The sequence below is a fragment of the Typopeltis vanoorti genome, chromosome 9 (genome assembly GCF_054136105.1).
Source record: "Typopeltis vanoorti isolate ZY-2024b chromosome 9, IOZ_Tvanoo_1.0, whole genome shotgun sequence".
In the NCBI taxonomy this organism is placed as follows: domain Eukaryota; kingdom Metazoa; phylum Arthropoda; class Arachnida; order Uropygi; family Thelyphonidae; genus Typopeltis; species Typopeltis vanoorti.
In genome coordinates this window covers 122,349,063-122,364,159 of record NC_143557.1, presented here as the reverse complement: position 1 = coordinate 122,364,159, position 15,097 = coordinate 122,349,063, and the positions used below count along the sequence as shown (strand labels likewise).

The 15,097-nt window shown below is 30.2% G+C and overlaps 1 protein-coding gene across 1 annotated transcript in view; it reads right to left on the bottom strand.

Moving 5' to 3' along the window:
* Positions 1-2,151: 2,151 nt before the first annotated feature.
* Positions 2,152-15,097, bottom strand: part of LOC150103483 (E3 ubiquitin-protein ligase znrf2-like) — a 201,500-nt gene continuing 188,554 nt past the window's right edge. Inside the window, exon 4 of the mRNA XM_090398231.1 lies at positions 2,152-12,168. Coding sequence (XP_090254357.1) covers positions 12,111-12,168 — 58 coding nt within the window. The 3' untranslated portion in view covers positions 2,152-12,110. The remainder of the gene's footprint in view (positions 12,169-15,097) is intronic.

Below are 15,097 nucleotides of genomic sequence, written 5' to 3'. Positions count from 1 at the left end.
CCCACTTGCCCGTGCCAGAGATCAACTAACTCTGATTATTATTATTTATTATAGTTGTGGTAGCTAAACATTTACAGAGTCATCACTCTTTATATGATCCCACCCATACACATGATGGGATGCAAAATTTATAGCACATCAATGTATGTGCAAGCAATTTAGAAAAAAGAAAGAACTTGTTGACACAGCTGAAAACTGTAGTCCTTGAAGGAGAGGGTTATAGTATATATAGTATAGTATACTACTCAATGAGACAGATAAGCCTGAAGCTGAAATGCATATTGATGTTGACCAGCTTCTGCTTTTAAATAAGTGTTGGAATAGATTTTTAATTAGACTGCCTTCCCCTGAGCAGTTAAGTGGTTTGAGAACCAGTGGCAGCTCATGGCTTGAAATCGTGGGGGGGTGGGGTGCTGCAACTTTCAAAATATACATACACACTGTAAGTAGTGTATTATTATTATTCGTGATACCTCCAAGGAGTCCGAAGACTCATTGCAGAAGGACACCCACTATACAAGTTTAGTATAATTAAAAAAATCCATTCTTTTTTTTTTTTTGGATAATACAATCTCATCTTCCTTTTACCCTTCGGACCTCAAACCATTCACAGGATAAGTGAATGGTTTGAGGTCGGATCAGTCAGCCCTGTATACCCCGGTGTATCCTGTCCTGTAGTGTTGGGTTCTCAAGTCAGGTTTGCCTGCTTTGCAGGATGAAAAACCCCAGTATAAACTGGGAGAAAAAACCCTACTGTCCACACCCAAGACTTTAATTGTAATGTCCAAATATTTAAAGAGATGGAGTAAACACGATAAGTACTACGAACACTCTACTACTGGTGCAAACTGCATATAAACAGTGGAACTTCATAACGGACAGTGCCACATTATGCTAATAGCTTACATCTCACTATAATGTTCATATGCTTGCGTGCGTAGCAAATAGTAGCAATGACAGGTAAACATAGTGCTGCTAGCATCCTTCATCCTCCTAAATGCTGGAGTTTTATTTTTTATACAAAATAAGAGAATTGTATAGGTCTGATAAAAATTAAATATTACAAGCAAATATTAATAAATATATATATCGAGAAAAATTGGGGGTGCTGCAGTTCCGCAGTGCCTATACTCGAGCTGACCCTGGTGAGAACAGTATTCTAAACTTTGGCTTTCATTGTATGTACTAGTACAGGTGACAAGTGGTGCTTAGGATGGAAAAAAAAAGTTTTTGGAGACTGAGGATGTGATATGATCACGCTGTTTTCTACACATCTCGAGTATTACTGAAGAGAAGGGGAGCAAAGTGAGATCTTGCCTATGAGAAATACGAAGCTATGTTATCAAAAGAAGAGCCATGAGGCTGCATTTTGACAATGTAAAATAAATAGAGGATAAAGATTCATCCTTATTTTATAGCTGAATAAACACAGAAACTTTGAAAGTTTCAAATAGTTGATTGGAGAGCTTATAAGAATTCAATCTTCTGCATCTTTATATATAAATATAAAATTAATAAAAGTAAAACAAATTCCTTAGTTCACTCATAGTACTAATGTACTATAGGGTTATAAAACCTTTTATATAGGTGGGAGTTACATAAAAAAGGTATAAAAGGGAGAGAAGATGTAGCATCTCTCTCTCTCTCTCTTTCTACAAAGTATCCATTTTCATAAGATACAGATGTTCATGTAGTTAGATGCATGAAAAACGATGTTTTCCAAGTAGATAAATCTAATTGTGTGTAGAAATCTGGTTCATAGTGGACAAAATTACAAACCAGATCTCCAGTCTAGTAGCTTTTAGAAGCTACTTTTTCAAAGGTGGTAAAACTGTTTTTTATTAAATAAAAATTATTTTAGGGCACAGTCACTCTGGATTGGCTCAAGTCTAGTCTGCACAATCCAAATATGCCAAAGTAGTGGTTGACCTTGAGATAGCAACTCAAGGTAAGTTAAGATTAAGGCTTAGTTTATATTAATTTAATATTTTATCTTATGACCAACTTAAAATCATTATATTGATATAAAGATTTTAGTTTCTAAGATCTTAGTTATGACACCACTTAGTTTATCCAGATTTATATATTATTACATAGAAGTGAAACTACATAAAACATTCTGTTAGCATGAAAATAACTTCCAGTCACAAATTCTTGAGGAAAATATTTTAATCAAGTATGCTTCACAGATCAGATGTCATACATACAGAAGTGTGTCAGTCAAATAAATGATCATTCTGTAAATGAACTAAATAAAGCATGCTTTTTTTTTTTGTTGTTAAATACTTGAAATATACCTACTACAAATTCAATTTTCATTTACAAAACTGTATACTGTAAAGCTATAAGAAAACAGTTTATACAGCAGTTTGTTACTGTCATTTACGAAATTTAGTGTTTCTAGCACTCACATGAATACTTTATAAATACACATAACTGTATTTTTTTATATTAAAATCTTACAAAATATTCCACAAACATGCCATTCTTTCATCTGTACTTAGAACTTGATTTCAATTACTACAGAGATAAATACTACTAATAAAAGCGATTAGAAATAATACATACCAACAAATACTACTACTTCAAATTATTTTCATGCAAAGCGCTATATATATAAGTATTTACAGCTATTAATTGTCAATAAAAACCAAAAGAAATCCATATATTTATCAAAATGGATGTGTTGAACTATTACACATCGAATTCAATAAATAGCAAATAATAAATGATACAATTTGCACCAATGTATTTATAATAACATTTATTAATACTTAGTTTATAGCCAGGCAGTCGTCTTGAAATTTGGGGAGAGTATTTAAAAGTATTACTTTGGAATTCTGAATTTTGTAGTAATATGAGAAACTTAAATGTAAATCTCACATTTGAATGTAATAAATGCAATCAGCAAACATTGCTCTAATTAATATTTTGTACTTTGATCTTTCTAGGAACAGCATAATTTGTCAATTTATAATTCAAATTATATAAATTAGTCACAGTTATGAAGTGATTAAAGTGAAACATTTATCTTCACATATGTTATACAAGCATATAGTGATAAGTGGAACTAATCATCAGAAAATAATCTTACAAGATGAGCAGGTTTATTGATGTATATCATCATTCACACAAATACAATAAAACCTCAGTGATCTGAATATTACATAGAGAAACCAAAAGTAGGTTCAAGGCTTGAAGTACTGAGTTGGAGGTAACTAAATATATCTGCATGACATTGTAGAATTTTTAAATTAATCTTTTAATACAACTCCTACCAATAAATTTAAATTCAGTGAATAGTGCTCATGCTCTGCAATGAACAGGCTGTGGTATGAATGCAGAAAAAATAATATCTAGTTACATATTTACTATTATAATATAATTTACCCTTAATATAAAAATAAAAATGCAGTAATACAAATGTGTTAAACTTTTTTTTTTTTTGACATTACTGATGGATGAAATGCGATATTCTTCTTCAATTAAAAACTTGTATGTTTTGACTACTCTGCTTTCGTTTTTAAACAAAGCTTATAATTTCTGCTCAAAAACTTCTGTAGTGTTCCAACAAAAACCACATATTAAAAAAAAAATTCCCTTTTTTTTACATGTGGTTTATTCTTCAATACCTTCCAAGATTACTATGCAATACTGAGATTATTTTAAATAAAGACAGATTTTTTTGTAATTAATCTCCAGATTCAGAATGCAAATGGTATGATGATCTGTAACTTTGGGCTAATGATTAATAGAGATGCTTTCTAAGTAGATACATCCCTGTCTTCCCAATCACCAGGCTGTTGTGCGAGTTTGATCCTGCAATAGCATGGATGATTGGGAACGTCTTGGGGTAGTAGGTAATTTTTGTTGCTTACCTAAAAGTTGTGGCAGTAGGAAATTTCCTTCATCTAGTGCAGGACCACCATGACCTGAAATGGCTTTAAAAAATTCCATGTTAGGTCTCTAGCATATGGTTTCCAGGTTTTCTATACCCTTCAGGTATAGAAAGTTGCTAATAAGGTTACCTTATTAGCAACCTATAGATACTAAAGTGCACATCAAAAGAACACTAGTTCAGCCTAATAATGCAACTTGAGTTTTATATTATACTATATACTGAGTTCTATATGATATTACAAATAGGTTAAATTAAGCAAGATTTTTCATTTTAACCTACAGTAAAGTGGATAAAGGGTGTGACAAGGATTAAAAAAAAGTTCAGTTGCTGGGGCCAATTGTGATCAACTGAACTTTTAGTTCGGTCGATCACAATTCTACAGGATATTACAAATAAGATGAATTAAGCAAGATCTTGTGAGATTACAAGATAACTGAAATTTAGAAGGGAAAAAAAATTCTCTACACAAATTTTCTAATTTATCTTCTCTTAATGATGTTTTTTTCTTCTTCTTCTTTATTCTTATCTATTTTAAAACTCACATGCCATAACTAATAACAAGATTGAAATAAATTTCAAAGATGTGTTTCTCATATCCTACTACATAAATGCCCCATTAAATAAAAATTAGATATGTTTATATACAGCCAGTTATTCAGAGTAGTAATCAATGGTAAACATAAAAAGAATCATAATATACAAATGTAGGCAAATAAATGGCACTATGTATGAAAACTAAACATTTTATGGATTTTTTTTTTGTAATTGGTATACATATATCTACTGATTCAAATAGAATTACCAATCAAGACCAATAATAATCAAATAATAACCAAAAATAATCAAGACCAATTCAGTTCATTTGAAGATCCTATATAAAATAAGATAATTTTAAATGTCATATCTTAACCAATGAAAATATAGGTTAAAACTGTTTTGGTATATACTTAATAATGTACTAGTTGTGATATTTCTATTAATTTATAATTAAGAAAACTGGTTTTTGATTTTTTATTTTATTTTAAATTTCAGAGTGTTTGTTTAAACTGTGAATATTATCACGTTCTTCTCATCTCAACCAATTTAAGTTTATATGCCATGTTACAGGAACAGTGGTTAATTACTTTTTAACCACACAACTCATTTTCAACTGCTGTACTGGACTGCAAGTGCTAAAACAGATTACTGGGGGGAGAGGGCAAAACAGAACAAAGTTAGGAAAATGACACTTATCAACAGCACTGAACATGAGGATACTTGATGTACTGTCATCATAAAGAGCTCTAAATTAGCATATCAAGTATAATTAGTGTTTTGGATTTAAAAAAATTACAGAAATGCTGATAAGTTAATCATAAAGCTAATTTAGTATGCTCAGAATCCTTAGCATTTTTTTTTCTTTAATTAATAAGATTTCTCAAAGTTTTAATTAGACTGAAAACATCAGATTTGTGGAACGATAACTGCTTCAAGACCCTTATCTTGAATTATATTGCTACACACCATACTGTGCACTACACATTAATATACAATATTTACAATGATTTATAATTAACATTAAATATATATATATATATATAAAGTAAATAAACACACAAGGAGCACAAACTGATCAGCATCTGACAAATTACACAAAAATTTATTATAGGAATTAATCAAAAGTTAACAATTTTTTTTTGCTCCTTTGCCAGCCTTTTCTATTCAAATGAATAATCCAATCTTTTATATATATCAACAAAACACAAATTTTATCCTTCTTAAAAAAGTAATTTAATGCTCACTGATAACAATCAGTGAAATCCAATGACAGAATTTTAAGAGTTACATTTAAAGCCAATGAAAACAAATAACACACTGTCATCAGTCATAGCCATTTTATAGCAAAGGAATTAAATTACTATTAAATGCATTCAAATAAACTCAAAGCTTCATTAATAACATAGTCACTACACAATTATAACAAATAGTATTAAATAAGCCAAAATGTCCCTGTGGGGAATTCCTTCCCTCCCACTCAAAAAAAGCTTACAAATTTAATTCTAACAAGTAAAATAAATTTACTTGTTATATAAATTACTATTTACAGTTTCAATTTTGATCATTCCTCTGAATCTAATACTTTGTCAATGCAATTAAGGGGAAAGTGAATATAACAGTAATGCAGAAGTAACCATGACACACATACAGATTTTAGTATGCAGATTACATTAAATTCAGCACTGTTTTTACAATCTGTAAATACTGAATTTGGTCAACAAGTGATTATTTGAATTCCATTTTTTTTTGTTGTTGTTGTTTGTTTCTTTTTAACACTAAACACCTGTATAAGTTTCTAATATAGCACTGCTTGCCCTAGAAAAGTGTACTATATACAAAATTCTGACTTGCAGGTGAAAAATGTACATCACATCTTTGAGAAACATATTTACAAGATTTATATAAAATAGACTTCAACATGTAGTTTATGATTACATTTTTTTTTTTTTTTTTTTTTTTTTTTACAGATAAACATGTATCTGAAGTAAGAAATGAGTAATCATTTCTTACTTCTGGGAACTTTTTTTTTTTTAAAAGCACTGCATACTGAAATAAGTACACAATGTATGGGGTTCCAAAAATGCAATTTTAATTTCCAAATATTTATTGTAACCTTCAATCTTAATTTTTAATATCTATAATAAATAATGTGAAGTTTCTCTAGTTGCATGGATATTTTTACTGGCAAAGGAAGATTTTCCTGGGAATATCTTTTTTTTTTTTTTTTAAAAAATGAACTTTTCCAACAAACAACAAACCTATATTTTATCAACTTCCAACATAAAAAAAAAAATATTTGATGGAAAAGCTTTTGGATTATGGTCATAAAGCTATTGGACAAAGATTATATGGATCTAGTGTCCCTGTTTTAGAAATCAAACATGACACACTTTTTAAATAGTGACAAAATTTGTCAAAATAGCAGTACTAAATCATCATTTTAATGTACTGATTTTTCACAGCAGAGGCATTATAAACTGATTCGGGATGATAAATTCTTAATTATTTCCATAGAATGTGGAATGCAATGAATTAAATAAAACAACTACTGCAAAATAACAGTAAAATACCCCCTTCCCCTGTACGAGCTTTCTGGACTCCCTGGAGGAGGATTAAACGTTTTATTAATTTATTAATAATAGAGACATTTACTTTCTTTTTATCTCTATGAAAACTTTTCTAATTATTTTGGTTACTGTGCAAATGACATTTAAAAAAAGCAAAGGTAAAGTACACTCATCTTTTACTTTAATTTTGATACCAAGTTTATCCTGAGTGCATATTTGGCAAAAGAGTGATAACGGAAAAGATAAACTATATATATATTTCATCTTTCCTTTTTATTATGGTAATCCTAAAATTTCAATGGATGACACGTATTTATTCTGGTATTTGATTTCTAGTTTTCCTAAGCATCTGGGAGGGAATAGCGCCATCTGGAAGAAGTCTCTAATCTATTATCAATGTATAATTGTCTGTCTGGTATGCAATCTATAGCTGTTTTTCTGAGGAAATTAAAACAAAAAATTTGATGGAAAAGCTTTTGGATTATGGTCATAAAGTTACTGGACAAAGATCATATGGATCCAGTGTCCCTGTTTTAGAAATCAAACATGACACTCTTTTTAACCACTTCAGGCCTCCAAATATGCAGGATGTTAGTCTCGCACAGAGAGACAAAAATCATCATTTATTAATTAAAGACTTCAAACATCCATGTTGCAGAGGAATTCAAATCTGCGGCCTCCTGGTTGGAAATTAGAGATGATACCCACTTTTCCAACCAGTGGCATTACTAAAATATACTTAGGTGTATGCAAGATAGTATAACAGCTGAACCTAATCACGATATCATTATTAGCAATCTTTCCCAATTTTATTTCGGACTGTATTTTTATCTTTTTTGGGTAATGTCACTCAGTCCATTCATATCTTGTTTTTTCTCTGGAACTTTTATATATAGTATATCTCATGGTGATGTATGAAGAAAAACAGACATTTAAGAATATGAACTAACTAAATTTATTTAGCAAATTAGATAAGCTAATATTTTGCCTCGGTCACCAAGACAAAACATCGACTTGTAATCTAATTAGCTAAATAAATTTTGTTAGTTAATTATTATTTTTAGATGTTCATTTTCTCTGTTAAACATCATCAATGAGTGATAATGTCTCATCCGTACCATATTTAACGGCATGGTTATCCATGTCATTTAATACATGTTCTTCAATATTAATGACACTGTTTCTTTTGAATATCTTCATTTTTAATATAGCTGTGATATTAATACAAGTTAGTAATAAAAATTAATGATTTTAATTTTTCACAGTCAACAGAAATGATATATGCTTCAGAATAATAAACATATCTACTGATTCTTTGTGAAATTTTACCTCATAGGAATAAAAGTTTATCAACACTCACAATAAGTAAGCAGTCTTGTTGCTATAATATATAATAACATTTGCATTCATATATTTATTGCATTTATATTTTCAGAAGTAGTTTGAAATACAAAATTAGAAACCTGAATATAACTCAGTATTGCTTTTTTCCATCTCTCTCTCTCTCTTCATGCTATGTACAATTATCATTAATAAGTAAAATTCTTGTATTAAACTTGAATATTGATTTTTGAAATGCAGTTTGGATGTTAGTGATGTAGAAAGATCTCTAAAAGAAGAATTTTTTTTTTTATCAAGCTTTTAAGTTGCTACCATTCTCATCAGTTTTCTGCTTTTAGCATACGCGTAACATGGCAGTGATTAATAGAGATAACTCAAACCACACCTGTAAGCAAAAATAAAGTTGTCAAGTTTAAACTATAACATTTACTTGGTTATACATTCCTGAAATGGCATACGTACAATAATTCCAAGTGTTTACTCTTTAATAAAAGAAACTGGAAAAACTTATCTAATATGTATGTGGCTACATTCAGAAATGCAATTGTGAATTATTAAGGATACAGCAGATTGATGGAAATTTTGTTTCTGTGCAATGCATATTTTTATTGTTCAATTCAAATGGTTCATTCAATCACCATGTCCAAGGAAATGAAGAATGAAATTCAAGAATTCTTATTTATAAGATAATTCTAAACTAGAAGGTGCTCTTTTGCTTAGTTTAATAATATACATGAAATTATATTCTTGTTTGCATATCAACATTATAAAACTAATTTAAACAGATGCTTGTGCATGAAATAATGAATATTATGTTGTTTTTTTATGATGAAACCAAAACTGATTTATACAAAGTCTACTAAGTATCTATTACTAATGCAAATAATGCCCTCAGTATGTTGCTTTCAATGATAGCATATTTAAGAGAATTCATAGATGCATTATGATCCTTACTGCAATCTCATTAGTAAGAAATAAAATATTAAATTTCTTGAAGATACCCTTGAGTTACATTTAATGTTTTTTTTTTTATTATTATTATTATTAAAAATGGGCAAAATGGGTTTAAAATCATATTCTAGCTAATTCTGAATATTATCCAATTTGGCTTGTTAAAAATACATAATTTTAAAAAGATACACCTTTACCAAATGTATACTGCTATCAAGTTAATGTACAGTATCTTTTGAGGGCATAATACTCTAATAAGTAGTTCACTTACAGAAAATTAAATTAAACTTTTCAAGAAATTCAATTATTAAATTCCATTTCTTAACCCTTCCAGTTTTAACTCTTTTTTTCTTAAATTAAATTTAACTGAATTTAATAATTCAGTTAAAATAAATAATGAAATTGCTTTTCAGAATAATGAAAAGCAATGTTAGAAATGAAGTTTTTCAATTGTAGTGGTAGCAACTTAAAGAATGTGTAATAAAGCCTACCACTTTCAACATAAAAAATTACTCTTGTCAATTAATTTTTGTTGATTTTTCTTAGATATAATTATTAATAAGAACAAAAATTTAATTTGTATATTATAATATTCTTTCAATTCTAAAAGGATATATCAGGGTTTCTTTATATATCAATATATATGATATTAACAATGGACTTCATTTACAAACTAAATGATAACTTGAATGCAATTTATTTATTGTTTTATTACTTACACTGAAATAATAAGTTGGTTATTCTAGTGTTTAACCTCTTCCTTAAACAGATACCACCCTCCATCTGGTTGCTAATTTTATATTTACAGAATGTTCAACTGAAATTTTTTTTCTGGGGGGGGGGATATATCACAAAGCAACAGCTTAGATTAGAGATAATCTGAAAAATGAGATATGCTTTCTTCTTTTTCTCCACAAAAAATAATTAGTATGCATTTCAATATATAATTAGTTTAATAGGATAGCTAAGGAACATGTATTGAGCCTGTTAGTTGGATTTTTATCAGAAATAAAATTTGTAGCAATATTTTATTATATTTCAACTATATTTATCATGAGCTGTTTTTTTGAGCATACAAAACCTGAAGTTGAACAAAATCATTATCAGAGCTAAGCAAAAATACTTGAAATGCACTTTTTGAATACTTTGCCCAGATCTGACAACTATGAACATATATAACTTGTAAAATTATGCAATAATTTAGAAATGTGTTTTTTTGTTTCTTTGCTTTATGATAAAGTCATAAAACAATGAAAAAGTCATCAGCAGTTTATTTAAAGAATAAAGTTTTACTGTAAATGTTCACATTAAAATTTCTCTGAAAGAAGGAAGAAAAAACTCAATATGATCATATCTTGTACAACTTTAAAGTTTGAACATTTTGGAATGGTAAGTGCATTTAGAAATTGTACATGAACTTTCAATTTCCATGTTTGTAAATTCAGAAAAATCTAATTATAAAAATAAAATCAGAAGCATGCAATTTCTATCAAAATTTTTATAAAAAAAAAAAAAAAAACCCTGCAAATTTCAAGTAATATGATAATTAACCAGTGTTTCAGAAGATTGAAGTTCAAGGATGCTTCAATGGAGGAAACACATTACATAAACAAATTGGAAAAAAAAGATCCAAGTAGCATGCGAAAACTAAAACTTCCTATTCTATCTGGTTTTGGGTCTTTTCTTTACAAAAAGGAAGATATAACTTTCCTCCAAAATAAATGCTATTTTCTAAAGCAAGAATGATTTTGTAATTTTTTTAAAACCATATATAATAATAAAAATACACAGTGATCCCTAAAAAATGTAATTGTGTAGTAACTATATATTTGCATTTGTATATATATATTCTGGTCATTTAAGTTTTTTTTTTTTTTCATAATTAAGAAAGATGTTGCATCACAAATAATTTTCATCCATCGTGTCATATTTACTATGACTTGATTAATCTAATAATAATAATAAAGCAATCAGATTAATGAACTATTTTAAACTTCTAAAACAATATTTCCTTTAAGTTATTTCACTATTCCAATAATAATCACTACAGTTTATGAGGGTGCAAATTAAGATAACTTTGAAAGGACAATATGATGATGCACTGCATTTACTCAAGTTTATAATGATATGCAATTATTCTTTGCAAATTTTGATTAGCAGTCATTTTTTTTTAATCTTGAGAATAAAGATTTATGTCTAATTTAAATGAATAAAATGTTTTTGAGTTTATTGCTTTTTGATTAAAAACAGATATTAAATACTTTTTTTTTTCAAGCCATATATTTTTTTATATTGCTACATAGTTGTATTCTTTAAGTGAGAGAATGCACTGCATCCTTTTCAACGGGATACGTACAACTTGTAATATCAGCAATAAAGCCGCAATCTATTCTCAGCAACAATTACTGCCAAGTCATACAAAAGAAAAAAGTAATCTCATTTTAAAGTGTGTACAAAACTAGAGAAACTTCTAATACTATTCTAATAATTATCACAAAGTGCTTTCAGATACAAGATGTAGCATCTATCTGTGAGAAAGGCACAACTGATGACAAAATGCTACTAGGAATCATTATCCCTGTATTTCACAGTTACAACACAGCCAGAATCACACTGACTAAAAACTATATATTTTTGCCAGTCAATTCAGAAACTGCTCCAATAGTGACAAGCACACAAACAGATACAATATATTGTGCTATGCTGTCACATTTTAGCAATGTTCGCACAATGGCTATTTTGACTTCTTGAATATACTACATACCATCAGTCAAAATGAGGCATTTCAAGTGCATTCCTAGATGCAGCAGAATTCAGTCTAAAGGATGTTCTGGACAGGAGCGATTAACTTTGAACCAGGCATCAATACATCTGCAAGGAGAAAAAAATTTAATTATAAAAAACATCTACATCATTTCAATAACATACTGAATTATAAAAATGAACTTAATGAAAAGCAGAAATGTCAATGATTAGTTTGCTGAGAATGCTGCAGAAACACTCTCTAATCACTCCATATGCAATTTGGTTCCTATTAATATACCTTTGTTAAATTGATAAGGTGTAATATAGGTAACTCTTGTTATACGTGATTTTGTTATCCACATTTTAGCATATACACAGTTTCATTATTACTGTAAGGACTATCACTGTTTCCTATATACAAGGTATGGAAGCTTCCATGCCTTATTTCCAACCCCCCCCCCCATCTGCTGTCTTCAGTGGCTCAGTGTCCATTTTGTGTCCCTACTACCTTATTGGTCTATGTGGTATTTGTCTTTATCTGTAAATAATTTCTGCACCCTTTGAACAGGATATCTATCTATCCCCTTCTGCCATACAGCTGGGGGGGGGGGGGTAGCTATATGCTACCATATTATGGAGATGATTATGAGCAAGATGGTTTTCCGTTGCCTTCCTTGCAGTACTATATCCTATGACTGTATCCTGTGTGTTCACGGGGTCGGTTTGCCTGCTTGCGGGATGAAAACCCCCAGATAAACTGGCAGAAAAACCCCCCTGCTGTCCATGCCCAAGACCGGCTAACTTGGCTATGTCTGAGGAAGATCCTCATGTCCTCGATGGGAATTGAACCTAGGACACTCCTTCCATATGGTTGCGAAACGCATAGCCACTAAGCTAACTGTGCGGATGCAAGCTATCTGGCAAGAGAAAAGCAAAGGAAAGTAAGAGTGAAACAAAGAATGTCAAAAAGACCAAGTGAAGAAAAGGCCTAGGAAATCCAAGGCCTCTCCTTCTAGAGAATATGGAAGTTCTGAATTGGTTCGATAGAGGTGAATGTAGCACTGAAATTCAAAGGGCCATGGGAATGAGTGATTCTACAGTGATAATGGCCAATTCAATTCGCAAGAGCACTCAATTGTTCACGAATCTCAGCATGACTGAGTAACAAAATACCGATGTCATGCAATTCAGAAAATGGAAAGGATGATGGCTATATATATAGACTGAGCATCAGTACCAGCAGAACATGCCTTTGTCTGAGGAAGTCATTTGAGAGAAGGTGATGATGATTTCTGGTTTTTAATTGTGCAAGGACAGCAAAGATCACACATGTGCTATAGCAGTACACAAGGTAAGACAATCACAAGCATCCATGCCTGCAGTGGGATTTGAACCTGCAACCTGTCGGAGGGGTATGCTAACCAGGCCGGCATGAGAGAAGATGAAGATTTATATGAAGATCTGACAAAAGATGAAAGCAATCGACACTTTTTGCTGAAAGCTGTGGGTGGTTGAACCACCCACAGCTTTCAGCAAAAAAGTGTTGAGATTGTGCATTCCACAATCTCAACACGACTAGCAAGGCTGCAGTTGCAGATCACATTGCTGCTGAATAATTTCATGAATTTATCTTCAAAGCAAAGATAGTAGAAGGAAGTTACACACTGAGAGGTTATAATCAGAATTCGAAACCTGCAAGGTAGGTTTTTATTGAGAGATTCTTGAAAAAGTAGCCTTCAGTCTACTATGAATCAACTTCAGCATGTCAGCTAAAGAAGAAGTGATTAAGAAGTGCTTAAGATGGTATTAATTGTGAAAATAAAACACTACTTTAATAGTTTATTTGTTTTATATGTAATGAATATTTTATTTACCACTCTTGTGCCTTAATATGTATGAAAAACAGGTGAATTTTTCATGAAATTTATCTGAAAAGATTGGAATCTCGCTCACTTGAGAACGCAACCTCCCACGCAGGGCCGGTTTTAGACTGTTAGACGTCTGTGTGCTAGAGATAATTGGCTGCCCTTGAGGGTAAGGTTACACTAGTGTTTTTTTTTTTTGAACATGTACAGCAGTGAATAGAACACATGCAATCATTTTAAAATTTTTTTATTATCCCAACGTTTCGGTCTTCACATCAAGATCATCTAAATTCTATTTACGATGATATGATGACAGGAATACACATTCTTTCAGATGGTTTTCTTTCAGAAACAATGATGTCGTATTTTTTATATAGATTTTTGATATAGATAATTTTATATAGATAATTATTTTTGCTTTTATATCTTAAAAGCAAAAATAATTCTTATTTTTGCTTTTAAGATACTGGATTTTCTACAGTCCTGTTTATAGTTGTTCTTAGTGAGGAACGTTCCGTGGGTCGAATATATACCTTCCATATGTTTTGGATTTTTAGACCATCATTATTGTTCAGATTGGGGTGGTTGATAATAATCTCACATGCTTTTTATAAGTTTGAGTTTTGAAAAGCTCCTTTCACCTAATGCTACACTAATGGGTAATGTGAGGAAAATTCTCAAAGCTATAAATAGATTTGGAAATGATGATATCGAGTTATTTTTTGCAATATATGTCAAATTTTTTAATGGGTCAGTTTCTGTAATGCCAATGCCACCGCTAAAAGGTCCGTACGTTATCAGCTCATTGAAGAGCTCAAAACCATCAATATCTTTAATATATTCACCATCTTTATTAATTTGAAGGGAAACATCTAAATCAACACAAGATTTTTTAATTTTTTCTTTGGTCATTTCTCTGAATTCACAAAGAAATTTAAAAATTCACAGAGTCCACCTAAAAGATAATTACATAAACCTTCCCCTGTAGTGTCTGAAACTGGATAAAATCCAAGAAATAATTCTTGAATTGCAATGTCAGAAGTGTCAATATTTACAATTCTTACTACATATGATATCTGTTCAATGTGACTGGCATCTGGAGTGCAATCGAGAATTATAGAAAAATATTTGGCCTTTTTTACAAATTCCTTAATTTTTGATTTAATGCCGTTTGCTAAAACAGATATAAT